This window comes from Sminthopsis crassicaudata, chromosome 3 (genome assembly GCF_048593235.1).
Source record: "Sminthopsis crassicaudata isolate SCR6 chromosome 3, ASM4859323v1, whole genome shotgun sequence".
In the NCBI taxonomy this organism is placed as follows: domain Eukaryota; kingdom Metazoa; phylum Chordata; class Mammalia; order Dasyuromorphia; family Dasyuridae; genus Sminthopsis; species Sminthopsis crassicaudata.
The window spans coordinates 610,996,240-611,017,400 of NC_133619.1; the positions used below are offsets into that span (position 1 = coordinate 610,996,240).

At 43.3% G+C, this 21,161-nt stretch overlaps 1 protein-coding gene across 9 annotated transcripts in view; it reads left to right on the forward strand.

Moving 5' to 3' along the window:
• Positions 1-323: 323 nt before the first annotated feature.
• KIF17 (kinesin family member 17) overlaps positions 324-21,161 on the forward strand; it is a 71,112-nt gene continuing 50,274 nt past the window's right edge. For 8 of the 9 annotated variants that reach the window (XM_074306001.1, XM_074306005.1, XM_074306003.1 and 5 more), the window contains exons 1-3: positions 324-680; positions 5,323-5,469; positions 7,268-7,369. In XM_074306001.1, coding sequence (XP_074162102.1) covers positions 450-680; positions 5,323-5,469; positions 7,268-7,369 — 480 coding nt within the window. In that variant the 5' untranslated portion in view covers positions 324-449. The remainder of the gene's footprint in view (positions 681-5,322; positions 5,470-7,267; positions 7,370-21,161) is intronic. The other variant, XM_074306009.1, reaches the window with a different exon arrangement.

Consider the following 21,161-nt stretch of genomic DNA (forward strand, 5'->3'; position numbering starts at 1 on the left):
AGGAGGCACCGCGTCTCCCCCAGGCCCTGAGCCCACCCCCGAGGGGCTGGATCCCCGCTGGACCCCAGGCCACTCCTGCACCAGCCCTGAGGAGACAGGCTAAGCGCCCCCCCTTTCCCCATTCCATCCCCCCACCCCAACTCCTTCAAGGAGTGGACCCTCTACCCTCCTCCGCCCCTCCGGCTAAGCCCCGCCCAATCCTGTCGAAGCCCCGCCCCCAGACCGCCGCCCAGGTCCCGGGTCCCTCTCAGGGCCCGCGCCCGTCCAGAGGGAAGGGGGGCCCTCCAGCCCGGGCCAAGTCTGCCCCTCCCCGACCCCCTGTTCGGGTAGCCTGGGCCTCGGGTCCGGCCCCGCCCGTACCCTGCCCCGCCCAGTTCAGTAGGCCCCCCGGCGTGGGCCTGCCCCAGCAGTCCCGGACAGGCCCGCGGGCCTCCCGCCGCGGCAGCAGCATGGCCTCGGAGTCGGTGAAAGTGGTCGTTCGCTGTCGACCCATGAACCAGCGGGAGAGAGACCTGAACTGCCAGTCCGTGGTGACGGTGGACTGCGCCCGGGGCCAGTGCTTCATCCAGAACCCGGGCGCCGCGGACGAGCCGCCCAAGCAGTTCACCTTCGACGGCGCCTACTACCTGGAGCACTACACCGAGCAGATCTACAACGAGATCGCCTACCCCCTTGTGGAGGTGAGGCCGGGGCCCGGGGCCGCCCTCCCCGCCCGCTGCCGCCCCGGCCCGGCCCGGCCCGGCTAAGCGGAGACCCCCGAGGCGGACGATGCCCCGCTTAGCTTCTCCTCTCCCTCCAAGGCATCCCTCCAACTAGGATTCAGGCCCCCCCCCTGGCTCTGGTCTGCAGGAGCCCTCAGCCTCCCCCTGCTGCGGGGGTGCCTCCGGTCACCCCCAGCCTCCTTGCTCGGGCTCTAGCCTGCCGGTCTCCTGCATTCCCTGGTCAAGCTTCAGCTCCGATCCCACCTTCTAAAAAAGCTGTTCCTGGTCACTCCCTGGCCATGAGAGCCGCTCTGCTCCGACATCACCTTCCATTTTCTCGGTCGTAGCTTCTGTACGTATGTAGATTTACAGATATGTACCTGCAGGAGCATGTTCATGGTGATTGGCTTGTTGTCTCCCCCACCCCCCTCCTTAAAATGTGAGCTCTTGGAGGGCAGGTATGGGGTCTGCTTTTGCGTTTTGTTCCCCCTTTGTAGTATCTGCAGCGCTTAGCAATGCCGGTAAACCCCATTGAGCCGTACGCTGGCTGACAGACTGATCCCACATCACACTCCTACCTGTTCAGGCTCCCTTTTCCGCTCAGACGGGCCTTTCCCAGAGCTCCAGTTCTCAGTACCCACCATCATGGCTTCCCCCTTTCTTTGGTGGGGGTCTTCCTCCCAGGAGTGAGGGCTTCAGCTTTCCTTCTCCCCATAGAAAGACCAGACTTCTTCCCCAAACTTGGAGCCCCAGGCTTACTCTGCTGAAACTCTTCCCATGCCTCCAGCCTTTGTTGATCCTGTGATTCCAGATTCTCCTGCCCACTGAGGCCTCAGCCCTAAGGTTGTTTTTTGAATGTATTCTCTCCGGAGGTCTGGGAGTCAGAAAGACCCAGGCCCAAGTCTCATTTGTGATAATACTGTCTCCTGACCCTGGGCAAAGCATGGCCTTCTCAGTACCCCACCAAGCACATTGCAAAACTGGAATAAATTACTGAATAGTGACTGCTTGTTCTTGGTAGAGGGATTTTCCTTGCCAGAAGTTCTCTATGAAATCACAGACCCTGGTGAAATAAGAAATGGGGCCCATAAAAGAATAGCGGAAGGGGGAAGACTTCTACCCAGAGCTCAGTGTGATCCCCGTCCTGATCTACAGACAGCAGGAGATGAGTTTAAATCCTGAAATAACAGGTATGATTAACCTAACTTGAGTCCGGCCAAAGGCTGTCAAAAGAGAAATGTAGCTGACATTTCAATAAGCCATCTCAGAGAGGTCAAAGGGCCCATGTGGTGGTGGTCAGAGGGCTCACATTTGTGGCAGGTGACTTCAAATATATTGATAGCTCCTCCCTCTCACAACTTTAAACTGAAAGGGACCTAAGAAGCCATCTGCTTCAGTTCCCTATTTTACAAAGAATGACACTGACCACCTAGATCATTTGCTCATGGTCCAGTAAGCATCTGTGATGGGATTTGAACTTAGGTCCTTAGATCCCCGACTCATTGCTTTTTGCCCAGCAATACGGTGATGGTCATTAACAAAGGGCCATTCTAAAATGTGGTAGTGCCCTATTCTGTTAGGGGCATTTCGTCCATGTGGGAGTGGTGATTAAGCTTCTTCTGCCTTGGGGTTGTCTACTGACCTCAGAGTTGCCTTTACCGAGGGAAATCTCAAGATGCAGTTGGCCTAGTCTTAGATTGGACAATTGCTGGTCAGTAAGCTTCCATCTCTGATTCTGACATGGAATATCCCTCAATTCTCCCCCTTATTCAGGGATAGGAACTCACTGAAAGCAAGATAAAAGGTTGACCCCTGAGCCTATTTGTGTTTCCCCTTTTTATCCAACTCCATTTTCCTGTTCTCAGGGATCAGCAAAAGAGTTCATCTTTGGGCATTTTTCATGATGGAATGGGTTGGACAGAGAAGTGAACAAGTCTGTCTTTCTCCTGTCCTAACAGTTAACAGCCCAGCCTTATCTTAACCTTGTTAATGCATCTCAGAGTCTCTTAAGTTTCTTTTCCCTTCAAATCCCAAATGAGTGGTCCCATTCCCACTCCACCAATTGCCAGGTTCCTGCTTTCCCTCAGATCTACTAAGGTTTTGGTCATTCCTTGTTCTATCCTTGAATCTCCACTTTACGCTGTTCCTGATATAGCATCCTCAGACAGCAATGGGGGAAGCCTTAGACATTCTTCTTCTTGGAGGAACAGAGTATTAAGTAGAAATTGCAAAAAGACAAATGCAGAGACTTGATGTCAGAGAAAAACTTCCTAACAATTAGATCTATTCCCACGTGGAATAACATGCTTTGAGAGGTTCTGCATTCTTTCTGTCTATCCAGTGCTCTTGTAATCCATCCCAGACTACCTTCTCGGAGAAAGGGTCACCAAACACTGAAATCTTTCTTCCCTGTGACAGTCCTGTAAATACTTGAGGACATTTAGATGCCTCCCCTTGAGCCTTTTCCAACTTAAACATCCACAGTTCCCTCAACCAATCTCTTTCACAGAACAGGTATTTTAAAAGTATTGTATGTAGCACCAAAGATGCCATGGTGAAATTAATCAGTCCCATCCATTAAATAAGCAGCATATGAACTATGAATAAATCAACAATGATGGGACCCTAGAGTCCCTTGTGACCCAGAAACTGATATACCATATGATCCAGCTGGTTTTACCTTTATAAACTGCCCTAACTCTGAGAGGATCATATTACATGCAAGGGTCTAATACCCAGGGGCAAAAAGACACAAAAGAGACTGTCTCTCCTCACAATTAGGGGAAAAACTATACCTACTTTTTTTAATTTTTAACTTTAAAATTTTTTTATTAATTATAGTTTTTATTTACCAGATATATGCAGGGTAATTTTACAGCATTGACAATAAACTATAAATACTTTTAAATAAATTCAATCAATAAGTATTGAGTACTTACATGTGCCAGGCACTGTATTAAAGTCTGGAGGTACAAGATAATTTTGGGGAAGGGATCATTAATATGAGGGAAAATCTGGCAAGGATTCACATAGGGCTTGGTTTAAGCTGAATTTTGAAGGAAATTCAGGATTCTCAGGAATGGGAGCTGAGGGAAACAGAGAAAGATGGCCTATGGAGGCCATGAAGGCTATTGGGGTATGAAGATGGAATGACATGTTTGAAAAAAAGCAGACAAGGCCAATTTGCATGGAAAGTTAGAATGACTGAAGGGGAGGAATATGGACTCTGTCTGGAAGAGCTTTAAATGTCAAGCTGAGAAGCTTGTGCTTTTTACAGAGGTAATAGGGAGCCACTAGACCTCCTTGAGGAAGGGAGTGACATGATCAGGTCTTGGCTTTTAATATCATTTGGCAGCAGTAGGGAGGATGAATAGGAGAAAGAATCTGGATGCAGAACGACTAAGGGAGAAAGGCATATGGTCGTTTGAACTAGAGTGGTGGAGTTGGGAGTCAGAGAGGGGATGAATGTAAGAGATGTTCAATGGACAGGAACAGTGAGCCTTGACAGTTCATTGGATCTGCAGGTAGGACTGACAGATAAAGACACAGAAGGAGAGAGAGAATGTTGTGAGGTTCTGCTGCTTAATAGCTCTACATTTATGTAATTTCTTTTGGTAAAGTGTAATATCAGAGGCCAGGGACCATCTCATTTTTGTCTTTGAATCCTCATCACCTGGCACAGTGGTACATAGTAGTCACTTAATAAATGCTTGTTGAATGAATGAATGAAAGGATGCTCTGAATCTCAGGTTTCTTCTTTGTAAAATTGAGAAGGTAGAGCTGCATCATCTAGAAAATCCTAACATTCTCTGTGTGAACATGTCCCCCTAGAACAGTTCCACTGGCTAGGGAAGCCCAGAAAGTCACATTATTCCATAAACTTCAGTGGCTCCCAACTGCCTCTGGGATAAAATAGAGAATGCTCTGTTTTACATTCAAAGCTCTTCCTAACCCCCTCCTACCTTTCTAGTCTTTGGACACCTTATTCCCCTCCATGTATTCTTCAGTCCCGTAACACTGACCTTGCAGCTGTTCCATTAACAAGATAGACCATCGCTCAGCTCTGGACATTTTTTCTGGCTGACCTCTCTCTCTCTCCTCACTTTTTCCTCTTGGCTTCCCTGGCCACCTTTAAAGTGCTAATTAAAATTCCATCTTCCCCTTCCCTTCCCTCTCTTAATTCTAACTGTTAATTATTTCCCACAATTCTGAATAAAAAAGATGTCATATATATGTCTGTCTCATTAAATTGTAAACTCCAGGAGGCCTTTTGCCTCTCTTTGTGTCCTCAGCACCAGCACAATGCCTGACACATTGTAGATGCTTAATAGATGTTTATTGATCAATTGATTGAGGAATCTATGACTGCTCTCAAATCCTAGGGCTGTTCTAGATCTCCAGGAACTTTTCCCTTTTACCATAAAGGGTTATGAATAGATGGGGAATACTCCCACCCCCCTTATCTCCCCACCACCCTTGACCAAGGGTCATCTAATGGCCCATCATTGTTTTTGCTTTTCCAATGAATTTTTTCTTTTAATTAACAAAGATCAATTTTTCTCTCCTCCCCTATCCCCCCATGCACCATAAATATCTTTGTCTCTGTTGGTTTTGTGTACAGGGTGTCACTGAGGGCTACAATGGCACAATCTTTGCCTACGGCCAGACAGGCAGCGGGAAGTCCTTTACTATGCAAGGCCTGCCAGACCCTCCCACCCAGAGAGGCATTATCCCCAGAGCGTTTGAACATATTTTTGAGAGTGTCCAGGTATGAGGGTCTGGAGGGGGTGGAACTGGGCTGGGCTGGGCTGCTGGTGAGGAGAAACCTGTCCATGGGTTAGAAATCACCTTAAACCTCCCCTTTCCATTGGCTCCCTCCTGGGAATGAGGGCCATCAAGAGGAGAATCTATTTCTTCAAACCAACTCAACAATTTTTAATTTTTAAATCAAAGAATACAAATATTTTCTCTCCCTTTCACCTCCCCACTGGGAAAGAAAGAGAAAAACAAAATAAGTCCCTTGTAACAAATATATAACAAATAACAAATAAGTAAAAACCCTTGTAACAACTATTCAAGCAAAATAAATTCCCACATTGGCCATGTCCAAAAATGTATCCCATTCTGCATATTTAGCCCATCCCCTCTGTGCTGGGAGTTGAGCATCAGGCTTCATCCAATGTCCTCCGTCAGTCTTTACAGAACTTTTGTACTTGTTGTATATATTGCCCTCTTGGTTCTGCTCACTTCATTCCATATCAGTTCCTCCACATCTTGCCAGAAAATTCTAGTTTTGCAATAGTATTCCAGTCCAGGCTTTCTATTATCCCCCATAATTTGTTCAATTCTTCCCCAATAGAGTACAAGGGATAATGTTGTAAAAAAAAAATTACCTACGCATATGTACTGTCAAAGAAAATGTTATAATTATAAAAATTAATGAAAAAAAAACTCTTCCCCAATAAGGTGGGCACCCAATTCTTTGTCACACATAAAAAAGGTTGCTAGGTTCCTTAGTCAAGGTCAAGGTCAAAGTCCTTCACATTAGCCTCCCTTTCCTATCTGGAAAAGAGAGATGTTCTAGGAAGTTGCAAAGGAACATTTTCCAAATTCAATATGATAAAACTATATCAAGTTGCTTGCTGTCTTGGGGAGGGGGGAGGTAAAGGAAGGAGGGAGAAAAATATTTGGAACTCAAAATCTTACAAAAATATTTGTTGATTTTGAAAATAAAAAGCTTCAATAAACTTTGTTGAAAATTATCTTTACATGTACTTGGAAAAATAAAATACTGTTGAGAAAAAAGGTAAATAAAAAACCAAATGTAATACAGTGGAAGAGAATTGTTTAATCTTAGAAGAGAACATAACAGTTAGCTCACATGTATGTGGCACTTTGTGTTTTACAAAGTGCTTTAAAGACATTATTTCCACTGTGTGACTTGTTAGGGGCTATTTTTATCCGCATATTGCTAAGGAACAAACTGAACCTGAGGGAAATTAAGTGAATTGTCCAGAGTGTCAGAGGCTAGATTTGAGGGGCCTTCCTGGCTCCCAGTGTTTTATCTACTTTTCAGGCTGTTTCTCACTGTGAAGCACATCCCACAAGCCAGGGGACCTTTATAGATCTCCGGGCCTGGGGGCAGGAGGGCCTGAGTTCAGACGTGGTATGACACTTACTGGCTGGCTGACTCTGGATAAGTCACTTAGTCCTGTTGATCTCAGTTTCTTCACCTGTAAAAGGATCTGGAGAACCAGAAAGAGGCAAACTATCCCAGTGCCTTTGCCAAGGAATGGCCCCAAATGGGAGTCAGAAGAGTCGAATATGACTGAATAAGAACTGTGTACATTGGTTTTCTGATTCTCTGCTCTTCATTTGATTTCAAGCTCATGTAAATCTTGCTGAACTTGTTTGTATTTGTCTCACTGAGTCCATTTGTAAATTCTGCTCATTAGGTGCAGACACCCTTTGGAGCATCCTTTCTAAGGGAGTCTCTGGGTGCAATCTGGGAGAGCCTTCGGGCCTCTGCTGGAGAATGAAAGGCACTCTCCATTTCTTCCATACAGTGTGCTGAGAATACCAAATTCTTGGTCCGGGCTTCCTATCTAGAGATCTATAATGAGGATATTCGAGACCTTCTGGGAGCTGACACCAAGCAAAAGCTGGAGGTGAGCACAGACAGGCCAGGGATCATCTTTCAAGAACTGCTGGGCAGCCAGCAGACAAAAGGGAATTATGGCCTTCCTGGGGACCTCAGGCTCATCAGCAGGGAGGGGATTGTGTTTAACAAAATGAACAGCAATCCCTATTGCTCACTCGATCCCAAACCAAGCATTTCTCCCCACTAAGAGCCACAGGAGATATGGAGGCAGAGAATGCCCTCATGAAACTTAGATTCTTCTGGGGGGTTGGGGCTGGGAAGGCGGGGTGGGGAGGCTGGTGGTCCACAGGTAAGGCTGTGGGGATGCTGGGGGCAGTTGTAGGTTAGACCAAACTCTGTCCCCAGGAGCACTTGAAGAGGGTGAAACCTTTCAGCTGAGGCTGGGGTAGGCAGAGATACAGAGGAGGCTTTTGGAAGGCCCGAATGGGGGTCTGGAAGGAAGAGAAAGGATCTCAGCAGGTGGTAATGCAGAGGGAGTGGGTTCTAGGTGTTGGTGTTGGGGGAACAGCTTGCAAAAACTGCACAGGGGAGACAAGTGGTCCTTGATGCCAGTCTGTTGAGGCAGAGGTTGGAGGCTAGTGTTGTAAAGGGCCTTGCAAGTCTAGCCAGAGAATTTCACAGTAGGTTTCCAAGGCATTTTCTTTGCAGACCAATTTCTGTTGTATCTGGGCCTGGCTCTGCCCTGTACTTGTTCACATAGCAAGGTTCTGGACAATTTAGTCACAGAGCTTTTCCCATTTCCCAGGGGACGAGCCTTGGTGATGGTTTTGTGGATTTGGCCACCTGCCCTGTCCCTGATGAGTCTGGGCTGTGGAGAGACAGTGGGGAGAGTGGACTCAGGATTTGGACTCAGTCTTAATTTCCTTCAACTGCACATATGTAGATGTAATACCATCTACCTCCAGAGTGGTTGTGAAAACTCAGTGAGATAAGGGATAAAAAAGCACGTTGCTATGTAACTGAGCTATCACGATTCTTTGCCATATGCTTTCTCTACCATCTGGAGGGGGAGGTGGGCACCTGACCCTTTGTTTATTTGCAATGAAAGTTCAGAAGAGACCTGAGCTCTTCCCTGCTCAGGTAGTTTGCCGTGGACCTCCAATAACCCGTTAAACCTTCCTGGGCCCTCTCTGTCTCCAGGGCTGCCATGCTGCCCTCTCTCCGTACAGCTTCTAGGCTGTGAATTTCCATGGTTCCCTGGCCCCAGAGGATGCTGGTGAACAGGTCAAGAACTGGGAGGGCTTTTAAAGACATCCTTCAGACCTTATAGAGGAGAGAAGGAGAAGCCCAGAAGGCTTTGGGGAGACAAATGACCGCCTCAGTGTCAGGACCAGTAGAGTCTGGGAACATAGGTCCATAGCAGGGGATGGAAGAGCTGGGTCAGTTCTCCCCCTCCCACCCACGTGCCATTTCCAAAAGCGCTTAAACATTAGGTTCTGCCTTAGGTCACCTGCCAAGTGAGTTCTCACTACAGTCAAGAGGAGAGAGATAGGAAAAGAAGTGGTTTCTATTGTGCTGTTGTGAATTAACCTAGAAATTACAGGAGAAAAGGCCTGCCCCCGTACTTAGTCACATATAAATATAGTTCCATTCCTCCCCCATTTTTCTTCAGCCACTTTGCACCCTGAAACCAATCCCAGCAGTAGAAGGAGGGCTGGGCCCGATGTAGTCAAAAGGAATAAAATCCCATCTGGAAATGTGTTAGCTATGTGACCCTGAGAAAATGGGCTCCTTCCCTCCTCCCCTCAGTCTTCTGATCTGTAAAATGGGGATAGTAATTCCTGCACCTAGTTATAGGAAGTGTTTTGGGAAGCTTAACATATTACATAAATAACTTTAATTGGTTGTTAATTATTGTTACTTTCCTCTGAGATGTAACTGGGGGAGGAGAGGGGAGTGCCTTCTATAGGAATTCTTTCCTAATAATCTTGGGGGTCAAGTACAAACTTATCCATTTACTGTCTGTTAGAGTAGCCCTGGAGCTCAGTAGATTGGAAGCTCTTGGAGAACAGGGATTATTTCTTTTGTCTTTGCATTCCCAGAGCCTGGCACAGAGTAGTTTTTGGATTGGATTGGAGGAGGAGGTGGGGTCAATGTGATACAGTTTTAGGCTGCTGCACCGGTGAAATGGCACTGCCTGTGAACAGTAACCCCCCACCCTGCCCTTCCGCATTTGGTTTTCTCTGAGTCTCCTCTCCAATAAACGCCTCCCTCTTCACTCCAGCTAAATTGGATGAGGCAAGTGTCTGATTGGCCGTTGGATTGTCCCAAAGCATCCTCTGCTTTTAAAGAGAACCTGCCTCCTTATACCAGGAAGAATTCCTCCTCTTCTCCCTCTGCTCTCTTCTCTTTCCTTTTCCCTGTCCCTGCCCCTTCCTCTCCCAGTCCTCTGACTGTCTCTGTCTCTGTCTGTCTTTCTCTCTCTGACTGTATCTCTGTGTTTGTTTTTCTGTCTCTTTGTATCTGTTTCCACTTTTGTCTCTGCTTCTCTCTGTCTGCCTCTATCTCTGTCTCTATGTGTTTATTTCTGTCCTTCTCTATGTCTGTTTCTATCTCTGTCTTTCTGTCTCTTCTGTTTGTCTCTATGTCTCTGTCTCTGTGTCTGTCTATCTCTGAGTCTGTTTCTCTGTCTCTGTGTCTCTATCTTCCTAAGTGTGTCTGTCTCCTCTCTCTCTCTCTCTGTATCTGTCTCTGTCTCTGCTCCTCTGTTTCTGTCTCTTTGTGTCTGTATCTCTGCTTCTCTCTCTCTCTGTATCTCTGCCTGTCTCATACTCCCCTCCCTCCTCCTCTCCTTTTCTCCTTCCTTCTCTCTCCCCCTCTCTCTCCCTCTTTTCCCCACCTCCCCCCTCTCCTCCCCTGCCTCCTTGCATTCCCCTCTCCTCCACCTCTCCCCTTCTGTCATAATTCAGCCCTGGCAGTTGGGAGGAGGATTTAATGAGGTGCCTTCACACTTCAGTGACACCGGCTCCTCCAGTCATACACTTCCCAGTCTCAGGCTCCTTCATCCTTTTGGAAAATTCATCTCTAAGGGAGGTCTCTCTCCCCATCAACATTGATTTATCCCGCCCAGGTTGTGAGTCAGTGCAGTCAGTTTGCGGCTAGAAGAGGCTCTGGGAGGGCTGTTGGGGAGATGCTGGGGGTGGCTTGTGTCACTGCTCAGCTCTGCAGCTGGGGACTATTTTCCTGCCCTTTGACCTGCCCCTTCTTTCCCTGAGGGAGACAGCAGTTAACCAGCTGCCTCAGAAGCCCCTTCCATTTTATCTGAGCCTCTTGGGGCTGAGATAGTGATAAATTGTGATGCAGGCCATGGATTGGCTTCTCTCCTTCCCAGCTGGGCCTGGGAACCTTGAGCCTGGGGGTGGGGAGCAGGCTACAAAGAACACTTGATTTTTCCTCTTCTCTTGGTAAGAAGGCACCCCCTTGTGCTTTGAGAGCCTCTTTCCTTCCCCTGATTCTTAGTGTCCCCTCATACTTGGGCAAAGGAGGAAAGGGAAGGGAACAGAGGAAAAGAGATCATTTCTTGCATCTGAATCCAGCTTTAACCCAAGAATTCCTGCAGGGATAAAACGGGGGCTGTACCCAGGCTTAGACCCTCCCCCACCTCCTCCTGTTTGGACCAGGCCCATCTTTGTTTTGTTTTTTTTTATTAATTTAATAATTACAACTTTTTTTGACAGTACATATGCATAGGTAATTTTTTTTTATGACATTATCCCTTGTACTCCCTTCTGTTCCAAATTTTCCCCTCCTTCCCTCCACCCCCTCCCCTAGGTGGCAGGCATTCCCGTACATATTAAATATCTTATAGTATATTCTTGGTACAATATATATATGTGCAGAACCGAATTTTTTTGTTGTTGTTGTAAAGGAAGAATTGTATTCGGAAGGTAAAAATAATCAAGGAAAAAAAATGCTCACAGTTTACACTCATTTCCCAGTGTTCCTTTTCTGGGTGTAGCTGATTCTGTCCATCATTGATCAATTGGAATTGGATTAGCTCTTCTCTATGTTGAAGATCTCCACTTCCATCAGAATACATCCTCATAGAAGATGGCTCTTGAACATGCATGTACATATATTGAATTTAATATATATTTCTACCATGATATTGGATTACTTGCCATCTAGGGGAGGGAATGGGTGAGGGGGGGAAACACAAGATTTTGCAAGGGTTAATGTTGAAAAATTATCCATGCATATGTTTTGAAAATAAAGAGCTTTAATTTTAAAAAAAGAATACATCCTCATACAGTATCATTGTTGAAGTGTATAACGATCCCCTAGTTCTGCTCGTTTCACTCAGCATCAGTTCATGTAAGTCTCTCCAAGCCTCTCTGTATTCCTCCTGTTGGTCATTTCTTACAGAAAAATAATATTCCATAACATTCATATACCATAATTTACCCAACCATTGTCCAATTGATGGGCATCCGTTCATCTTCCAGTTTCTAGCCACTACAAAAAGAGCTGCCACAAACATTTGGGCACATACAGGTCCCTTTCCCTTCTTTAGTATTTCTTTGGGATATAATCCCAGTAGTAGCACTGCTGGATCAAAGGGTATGCACAGTTTGATAACTTTTGGGGCATAATTCCAGATTGCTCTCCAGAATGGTTGGATTCTTTTACAACTCCACCAACAATGCATCAGTGTCCCAGTTTCCCCACATCCCCTCCAACATTCATCGTTATTTGTTCCTGTCATCTTAGCCAATCTGACAGGTGTGTAATGATATCTCAGAGTTGTCTTAATTTGCATTTCTCTGATCAATACTGATTTAGAACACTTTTTCATATGAGTGGAACTAGTTTTAATTTCATCATCTGAAAATTGTCTGTTCATATCCTTTGACCATTTATCAATTGGAGAATGGCTTGATTTCTTATAAATTAGAGTCAGTTCTCTATATATTTTGGATATGAGGCCTTCATCAGAACCTTTAACTGTAAAAATGTTTTCTCAATTTGTTACTTCCCTTCTAATCTTGTTTGCATTAGTTTTGTTTGTGTAAAACCTTTTTAATTTGGTGTAATCAAAATTTTCTATTTTGTGATCAATAATGATCTCTAGTTCTCCTTTGGACACAAATTCCTTCCTCCTCCACAAGTCTGAGAGGTAAACCATCCTATGTTCCTCTAATTTATTTATGATTTCGTTCTTTATGCCTAAATCTTGGACCCATTTTGATCTAATCTTAGTATGTGGTGTTCAATGTGGGTCCATGCCTAGTTTCTGCCATCAGACCCATCTTTGTGAAAGGTATCCTGGGGCAACGGGAGATTTGGTTGTTGGGAGACCCAGACCCAGCACCCGCTTTGGCATGAGCTAAGTGGGAGCCTTTTCCCTTGTGAACATCTAGCTGCTCCTCTGTAGGAGGAGGGAACCAGACTGGTCTCTGATACTCTTTGTTCTCAGGTCCCTCCCAGCTCTGACATTTTATCCCCTTCTGGTCCTTTGGCCCTGATCTTCTAGATTTCTTTGGCTAAGCCATAATGGAGACTTGTTATTAAACAAATCTAGGTTTTTAGTGCGGTTTATTCCCTTCGGAGAGGGGGGACAAAATCCCCACAGGCATTTGCCAGTGAATGCCCCTCCTGGGAAGGAATGACTGTTCCTTTTCCCAAAGACACGCCTGAGCCTGGTAGCTTGAGATTTAGAGCAATTTCTTATTCTGGAGATAGAGAATGTCCAAGGGTTCATTAATCTTTCCCTCTTCAACCAAAGCATGAGACTGTGCATTGTGGGTAATGGCCTTTCCCCCTTCCTTGCTCCCCCTTCAGTTAACTCCCCCACCTTCTTGCCACAAACATGTTCTAGGGATGGGGATAGGAGGAGCAGGGAGTCACGAGACCTCAGAGGTGGGTGTGTGTGGGGAGATCTCTAGGCTTGGAAGCTGCCTTCCAGAAACTCTTGCTCTTTGTTCTGCATCCTTATAATGGGTTGTCATGACAACCGTGAGCTGCCAGCTGGTGGAGCAGCAGCTGGGCAGAGTATGGCAGCTGGCTGGGGCACAGAAGAGAGACTGGCTGATACAGACAGTCCAGTCCCATCTCTCAGCCTCCCGGACCAGACCGCCCTCCTCCTTGGGGGAGCCCGTCTTTCCTAACTGTTGCCTCTCAGTCCAGCTGGGCTGAGCTGCAGCTCTGGGAGGGTCTCCTTCCAGTCTGTTGATTTGATATTCAATCAGGCTTGTTTGTGATCACGTCTCAGGGCTCAGGCTTATATTCATATTTGAGGATCTGGATTCTGGAGATCAAGCCTCCTGGAAAGTTTTCCTTGGAAATTGAATGAGTTAATTTGTTAATGAAATGCTTGGCAAATAGTAGGAGCTTAATAAATGATTTCTTCCTGCCCTAAAATAAAAAGAGAGCTGGTAGGAGGCAACAAGAAGGCTGCTCTGGGGCCGCTGTATTCTAGTTGCTTCTCTTTTATTGTTGCCTTTTTAAATTTAATTTTTTATTTAAAAATTTATTTTTCCCCTCCCACTTATTCCTCCCTTGAAACAAAGAAAAACAAAACCCGTAGAACAGCAAGCCTAGTGAGGTAAAGCCCATTTTCACATTGACCATGTCTAAAAATATGTGTCTTATTCTTGACTCTCTCCCTTCTGTGTCAGGAAACAGCAGCAAGCCTCCTTGGCAGTCCTCTGGAATCCTGGCTGGCCATTGTATTGATAGAATTTTTAAATCTTTAGAGCTGTTTTTCTTTATGGTAAATTCTATGTCCTGTTGGCAGTGGATTTCCTGGGTTCCTCCTTATCCATTGGTTGTGGCACTGGAGAATAGCAAATATAGCCCCTGATTCTGGTGCTGACAGGTTATGTGAGGATGACTAGAGGGGATTACTGGTCAACCTCTGAATCCTAAACTTCTTAATAAGATCATAGATGACCTTAGAAGCTGTGTAATCCAACCCCCTCCTCACAACTCCAATTTTGTAGATAAGAAACTGAGTCTCAACTACTCATCCAGTGGGATTTGAACTGAGATCTCCATAATTTCAAATCCCAGCACTCTGTTGCTGGGCTATTTTTGGAATATAGAATGCAAGATTTTGAAGGAACTGGAAAGGCCATTTAGTTCAAACCCTTCCCCCAAATGTAAAGATAAGACTTTAGCTCAGGGAGGTCACAGCAGAGCTGGGACATGAACCCAGTTTTCTGACCACGGAACCAGGGCTTTTTCCAGGGAGCTGATGGGATGGCCTAAAGAGCAAGGAATTGCCTGGGTGCAAATGCATCTCAGACACTTAGTAGCAGGGTGGCCCAAGATAAGTCATTGAATCTCGGTGGGTTTCAGGTCCTCATCTGCAATATGGGGTGTGGGATTAATGGCCCCTAAGAGCCCTTTTATTTGTAAATCTATTCGCCTTGACCTGACAAGTCATTGTTTCCCCATATGTAAAATAGGATAGTATTTTTTAAAAAGAGTTAGTACTATTTTTTTCCAATTACATGTAAAAATACTTTTCATTTTTGTAAGATTTTGAGTTCAACATTTTTCTCCTTTTTTCCCTCCTCCCCAAGAGACCAAGCAATCTGATTTGGTTATACATGTACATTCATGTTGATTGTATTTCCATATTTGTCATGTTGTGAAAGAAAAATCAGAACAAAAGGGGAAAAATCACGAGAAAGAAAAAATAACAAAAAGTAAAAATAGTATGCTTCAGTATACATTCAGTCTCCATAATTCTCTCTCTGGATGCAGATGGTATTTTCCATCCCAAATCTATTGGAACTGTCTTGGATCACTACATTGCTGGGAAGAACTAAGTCTATCATGGTTGATCATTGCACAATGTTTTTTTGTTATTGTTTGCTTTTTTGTTTGTTCAGCTGGGTTTTTTGAGGGGCCAATTAGAGTTAAGTAACTTGCTCAGGGTCACACAGCCAGGAAATTTGAAGTGTCTGAGGCTGGATTTGAACTTAGGGCTGGTGCTGTATCCACTATGCTATCTAGCTGTTCTTATCATTGCACAATGTTGCACTTACTGTGTACAATGATCTCTTGGTTCTGCTCATTTCACTCAGCATCAGTTCAAGTGAGTCTTTCCAGGTCTCTCTGAAATCATCCTGCTAGTCGTTTCTTATAGAACAATAATATTCTATTATATTCATAGACCATAACTTATTCAGCCATTCCCTAACTGATGGATGCAGGATAGATTTTCACTGCTCACCTCACAGTGTTGTTGGGAGAAAGTTTTGTCATCCTGAAAGCAAGAAAGGAGAGGAAATAGTAGTTGTAGTTACTAATACTATTACGAACTAGCTGAGTGACCATAGCCTAGTCCTTTCCTTTCTCCTAGTATCATTTTGCTTCCTTGTAAAATGAGACCATTGGAGGATAGGATCATTAAGGTCTTTTTCAGCTCTGGCAATATTCTTGAGACTCAGATGCAGATGGAATCAGGAAGATCCGTGTCTAATGCTCACAGTCTTCTGAAGATGGGCACATCAACTTAACCCCCCTCATGCCCTCATGGGAACGAGTGAAAAACACTTGGCGCACTTTAAAGCTGTATCTAAATGTTGATTACTATTACTAAGGGCCCTCCTACCTCTGCCATTCCATGTTCCAGAATTGCCATTCTGTGTTCTAAGATCTCTCCCAGGTGATATTCTCTGTTCTGAGGCTCCTCCCAGCTCTGACATCCTGGGGTCTAACATGCTATACTCTTAGGGCTCTTTCACACCTGAAATTCTGTGTCAGAAGCTAGTTTCTTTTAGTTTTTAAATTCTGTGTTCTAAGGCTGTCTTCAGCTTTAAAAATGTTTTATTCTTAGGCCTTATAGCCCTAATGGATCTAGTTTCTGTAATCTCAGTGCCCCCCTTCCTCTTTCACATGCAGGAAAGATTGGGAGGAATCAAGAGTTTGGTTCTTTCAAGTGTCAAGGGGATTGCACTCATTCTCTCCTAAACCTCTTCTTTCCCTTATAAACCTTTAGGTCACAGCTCCTTGAATCTCAAAGGACATAGCTGTTCTTGCTCTCTCTGAACCAAGCTTTTCTTGTGATTCTAGCTTCTTGGAGAAAAAAGTGTGGACTAGCATCTTTCCCAGACAGTTGTCTCCATCCCAGCCATGGTGTAAGGCATTCCTGGTGTGCATCTAATAGTGTAGTCCACAGACGTAACTTACTGACTCTTAGAATTCTGGATTTGGGGGTCATGGTATTTGAGCTTCTTAAACTTTTTCCACTTAAAACCCCTTTTTGCCCAAGAAACTTTTGGTTGACTCTGCCTATGTAGGTATATAAAATAGGTGTACAAATCAAATATTTAAGGATAATCATAAAGAAATTAAAAAAAATAATTCTTTGGTGTATATATTTTAACACTTATTAAAGATGAAATCAAATATGCATACTAATGAGATGTATGTTTATTTTTACATAAAGAATTAAATTAATATTTGAATATTTTTATATCTTTGAGTATTTCCAAATTTTTTTACAACCCCCACATTCAGTTACATGACCCCAAATGGGGTCTCAGCCCACGGTTTGTCAAGCCCTTTATTTTACAGACAGGGAAACTGAATTGCAACGAGAGGAAGTGATTTGCTTAAGCTTATATAGCTCCATGCCTAGACTTCTGCCCTTAAAATCCTTTTACCATCCCCCTGGAAGTTGAAGCTATCTATACAATATTTCTTATATTCACTCCTTCTTTAGATGGAACTAAGACCCTAGAGTCAGGAGCTTAAGTTCAAATCTAGCCACAGGTACTGTTTGGCTTTGTGATCTTAGGCAAATGACCTATCCTCTATTTACTTCAGTATCCCCATCTGCAAAATGAGGTCAATATTAACACTACTTTCTAGAATTCTTATGAAAATCAAATGAGATAAGTTTTATAAAGCACTTGCACAGGACCTGATACATAATAATCCCTTACCTCTTATTATTATTATTAAAATACAAACTCTTAAAATCCCTCACCAGACTGTGGGAACTGAGTGTGGCTCACAACATAGCATTTTCACTCTTTTTGTTGTTGTTTGCTTACATTTTATTTTCTTTCTCATTTTTTTTTCCTTTTTGATCTGATTTTTCTTGTGCAGCAAGATTATTGTATAAGTAAATACATATAAATATGTATAATATATTATATATAATATGTATACATATATTGGATTTAACATATTTTAACATGTTTAACATATTGGATTACTTGCCATCTAGGGAAAAGGGTGGAGGAAGGAGGAGAAAATTTGGAACACAAGGTTTTGCAAGGGTCAATTTTGAAAAATTATCCATGCATATGTTTGTTGGTTCAATGATTGATCTACAAAACTTATGCTATTGGACCTTCATTATGCTGTAGTCCATTCAGTAATATCAGTCTGGCATTCAGTGCTTCTTAAAGTCTAACCCTAACCTACTTTATCTAATTTAAATCTTCAGGATCTAAATTTCTGGTCCTGGATCTGCTGCTTATTACTTCATGACCTCAGTTTTCCCCTCAAAATCTGTAACTTCCATGATTCACTGCATTTGACTATCTATACAACACTGCCTGGCTATGGGCCCCCACCTGTCCAGTGAAAGAAAGGAAGTTCATTTTCTCATGTCTGGGGCCAAGATTAGTCGTAAATACACAGAATTTGTAAATGCAGTCAGTTATTTAATCCGATGATCTTTTCTCAGACCTCATCCTTTTTGCTAACTCTATAGCCATTGATTCGGTTGGCCATCTCCTTCTCCTACACACACTCTCCTTCCATAGCTTCCAAGACCTTGTCCTTCTACTTCTTTCTCCTCCTCCATTTCTGATCATTCTTTCTCAGTCTTCATTGCTGGATCATCATTCACATCATAGCATCTTATGTATGGATGTTCTCCAAGCCTGTCTCATATACTCCTCTCCTCTTTCTCTGGACTCTCCCACCTGGTATCTTCATCATTTCCCATAAACTAAATTATCTGTATACAAAATGGCTCCCAGATCTCCATATATCCACACCCCAATCTTCCTTCTGAGCTCCAGTGACCAGTATACTGCCTTTACCTGCCTAGTAGAAGTCCCCACTTAGACTTTTCTCAAATTCATCATGTCTAGAATGCAATTATTCCCAGCTTCTTCTCCTAGTTCCCTATTTTTGTTAAAAGTATTTCCCCCTCCCAGTTTCCTAGGTTTGGGACTTCAGAGTTATTATGGATTCTTCCCTTTTGCTTACTTCTCTGCAACCAATCAGTTGCCAAGTCTTGCTGAATCTGCCTCTACACCATCCCTTACACCCATTTCTCTGCCCATTCATATGCTTTCCCCATTAATCCTGGCCCTTAAAATATCTCACCTACCTTACTAGAATAAATTCCTCATGGCCCTTTTTCCTTTCAGGCTCCCATTCCAGTTCATCCTGCACATGGCTGCCCAAGGAATATTTCCAATACTCAGATCGCACCATGTCACTTCTAATTAAGCAGGAATTTTCTTTTTAATGTTTTGCTATTCTTATTTTAATATAATTGATTTTCTTTTTAAATCTGATAAGTTACAAAATTTTATGTATTTAAAAATATTATTCTGTGAATGGGTCCACAGGCTTTTGCCATATTGCTCTAGGGGTCTCTGAAAAAAAAGAAAGTTCAAGAATCCTTTCTCTTGGGAAAATGCACATTTCTTGGCTGATTTTGTTTGACCCCAGGCTACTTTTTCACACTTATTTCACATTATTCCCTTCAAGTATTCTGTCTTCCAGCTAGTTTGGTTTATTTGGCATTCTTTGAATTTTGTGATTGCCCACCTCAGTGCCTTTGTATAGGTGATTCCCCCCTGCCTGGAATACATTTCCTTCTAAACCCCATTTCTCAGAAACCTCTAACTTTCTTTAAGACTCAGCTCCCAAAGGAAGCCTTTGCTGATTTCCCCGGTAGACAGTGTCCTTTTCTTCCTCCTCAAATTATCTTGTGTTTACTAATTTGTTTATATGTAGCTAGGAGGCATAGTGGATAGAGTGCTAGACCTGGATTGCAAATTCAGCATCAGATGCATTTCCTAGCTGTGTAGCTCTGGGCAAAGTCACTATTTGCTTCAGTTTCCTTACCTATAAAATGGGGATAATAACCTAATTCCCCAAATTGTTGTGAGGATCAAAAAAGATAATAACTGCAAAGTGTTTAACATAGTGCCTGGCACATAGTAATTGCTATATAAGTGCTAGCTGCTATTATTGTTGCCATTATTTAGTAGAAGTATTATATTCTCTAGTAGGATATAAGCTCCATAGATGCAGAGACAGATTTCAATTTTTGTTATATCCCCAACACCTACCTGGGTGCCAATGACAGAGTGGCTGCCTAAAAAATGCTTATATAAGCTATCAACAATCAAATGAAAGAATTCCCCAAATCATTTATGACAAGAGAAGTGTGAATTTTTTATTATAGCTTTTTATTTACAAGATATGTACATGGGCAATTTTTCAGCATTGACAATTGCAAAACCTTTTGTTCCAGTTTTTCCCCTCCTTCCTCCCATCCCCTCCCCCAGATGGCAGGTAAACCAATACATGTTAAATGTGTTAAAGTATAAGTTAAATACAATATAGGTATACATGTCCATACTTATTTTGCTGTGCATTTGAAATACTGTACAATTAACCTGTGAAGGAAATAAAAAATGCAGGGGGACAAAAATAGAGGGATTAGGAATTCTGTGTAGTGATTCACATTCATTTCCCTGAGTTCTTTCGCTGGGTGTAGCTGGCTCAGTTCATTACTGCTCTATTGGAACTGATTTGGTTCGTCTCATTGTTGAAAATGGCCACGTCCATCAGAATTGATCATTATATAGTATTGTTGAAGTATATAATGATCTCCTGGTCCTGCTCATTTCACTCAGCATCAGTTCATATAAGTCTCTCCAGGCCTTCTGAAATCTTCTTGCTGGTCATTTCTTATATAACAATAATATTCTATAACATTCATATACCACAATTTATTCAGCCATTCTCCATTTGATGGGCATCTACTCAGTTTCCAGTTTCTGGCCACTACAAAAAGAGCTGCCACAACCATTCTTGCACATGCAGGTCCCTTTCCCTTCTTTAAGATCCTCTTTGGGATATAAGCCCAGTAGTAACACTTCTGGATCAAAGGGTATGCACAGTTTGATAACTTTTTGGGTATAGTTCCGAATCATTCTCCAGAATGGCTGGATGTATTCACAATTCCACCACCAATGTATCAGTGTCCCAGTAGTGGAGTGTGAATTTAAGCAATTTTGAGGTTTTACTTTATGCCCATTAGATTGATGGATGAGAGCTATAAATGATTAATTTTGAAGGGGCTGGGAAAAGCAGGCTGTAGGTTAAATTGTGAATTAGTCTAGCTATTCTGGAAAACAATTTGTATATATATTTAAAAGGTCACTAAAGTCTGGTATGTATGCCATCAATATTAGATGTATACTTAGATTCAAAAATAGAAGGAAAAGTTCCTTAAATTAAAAAACACATAGTATCACTTTTTTGTAGGAGCAAAGAATTGGAAGAAAAGTGGGTAGGTATCCCATTTGGGGAGAGGCTAAACAAATTATGGTATGTGAGTATAATGGACTATTATTGGCAATAAGAAATTATAAATAGGAAATATTCAGAAATATTTGAGGAAACTTGTGGGAAGTAAAGTAAAAAGAATCCCGAGAACAGATTACCTGTTTACCACAACATAGAGGAAAATAGCACCAAAAGACTTTAGAATTCTTTCAGTGGGCTGCTGGTGAAGCATGCCTTTTGCTTGTCATCCTAGAAGTGGTGAACTACAGGAATGAAATGAGATATACATTTTCAGA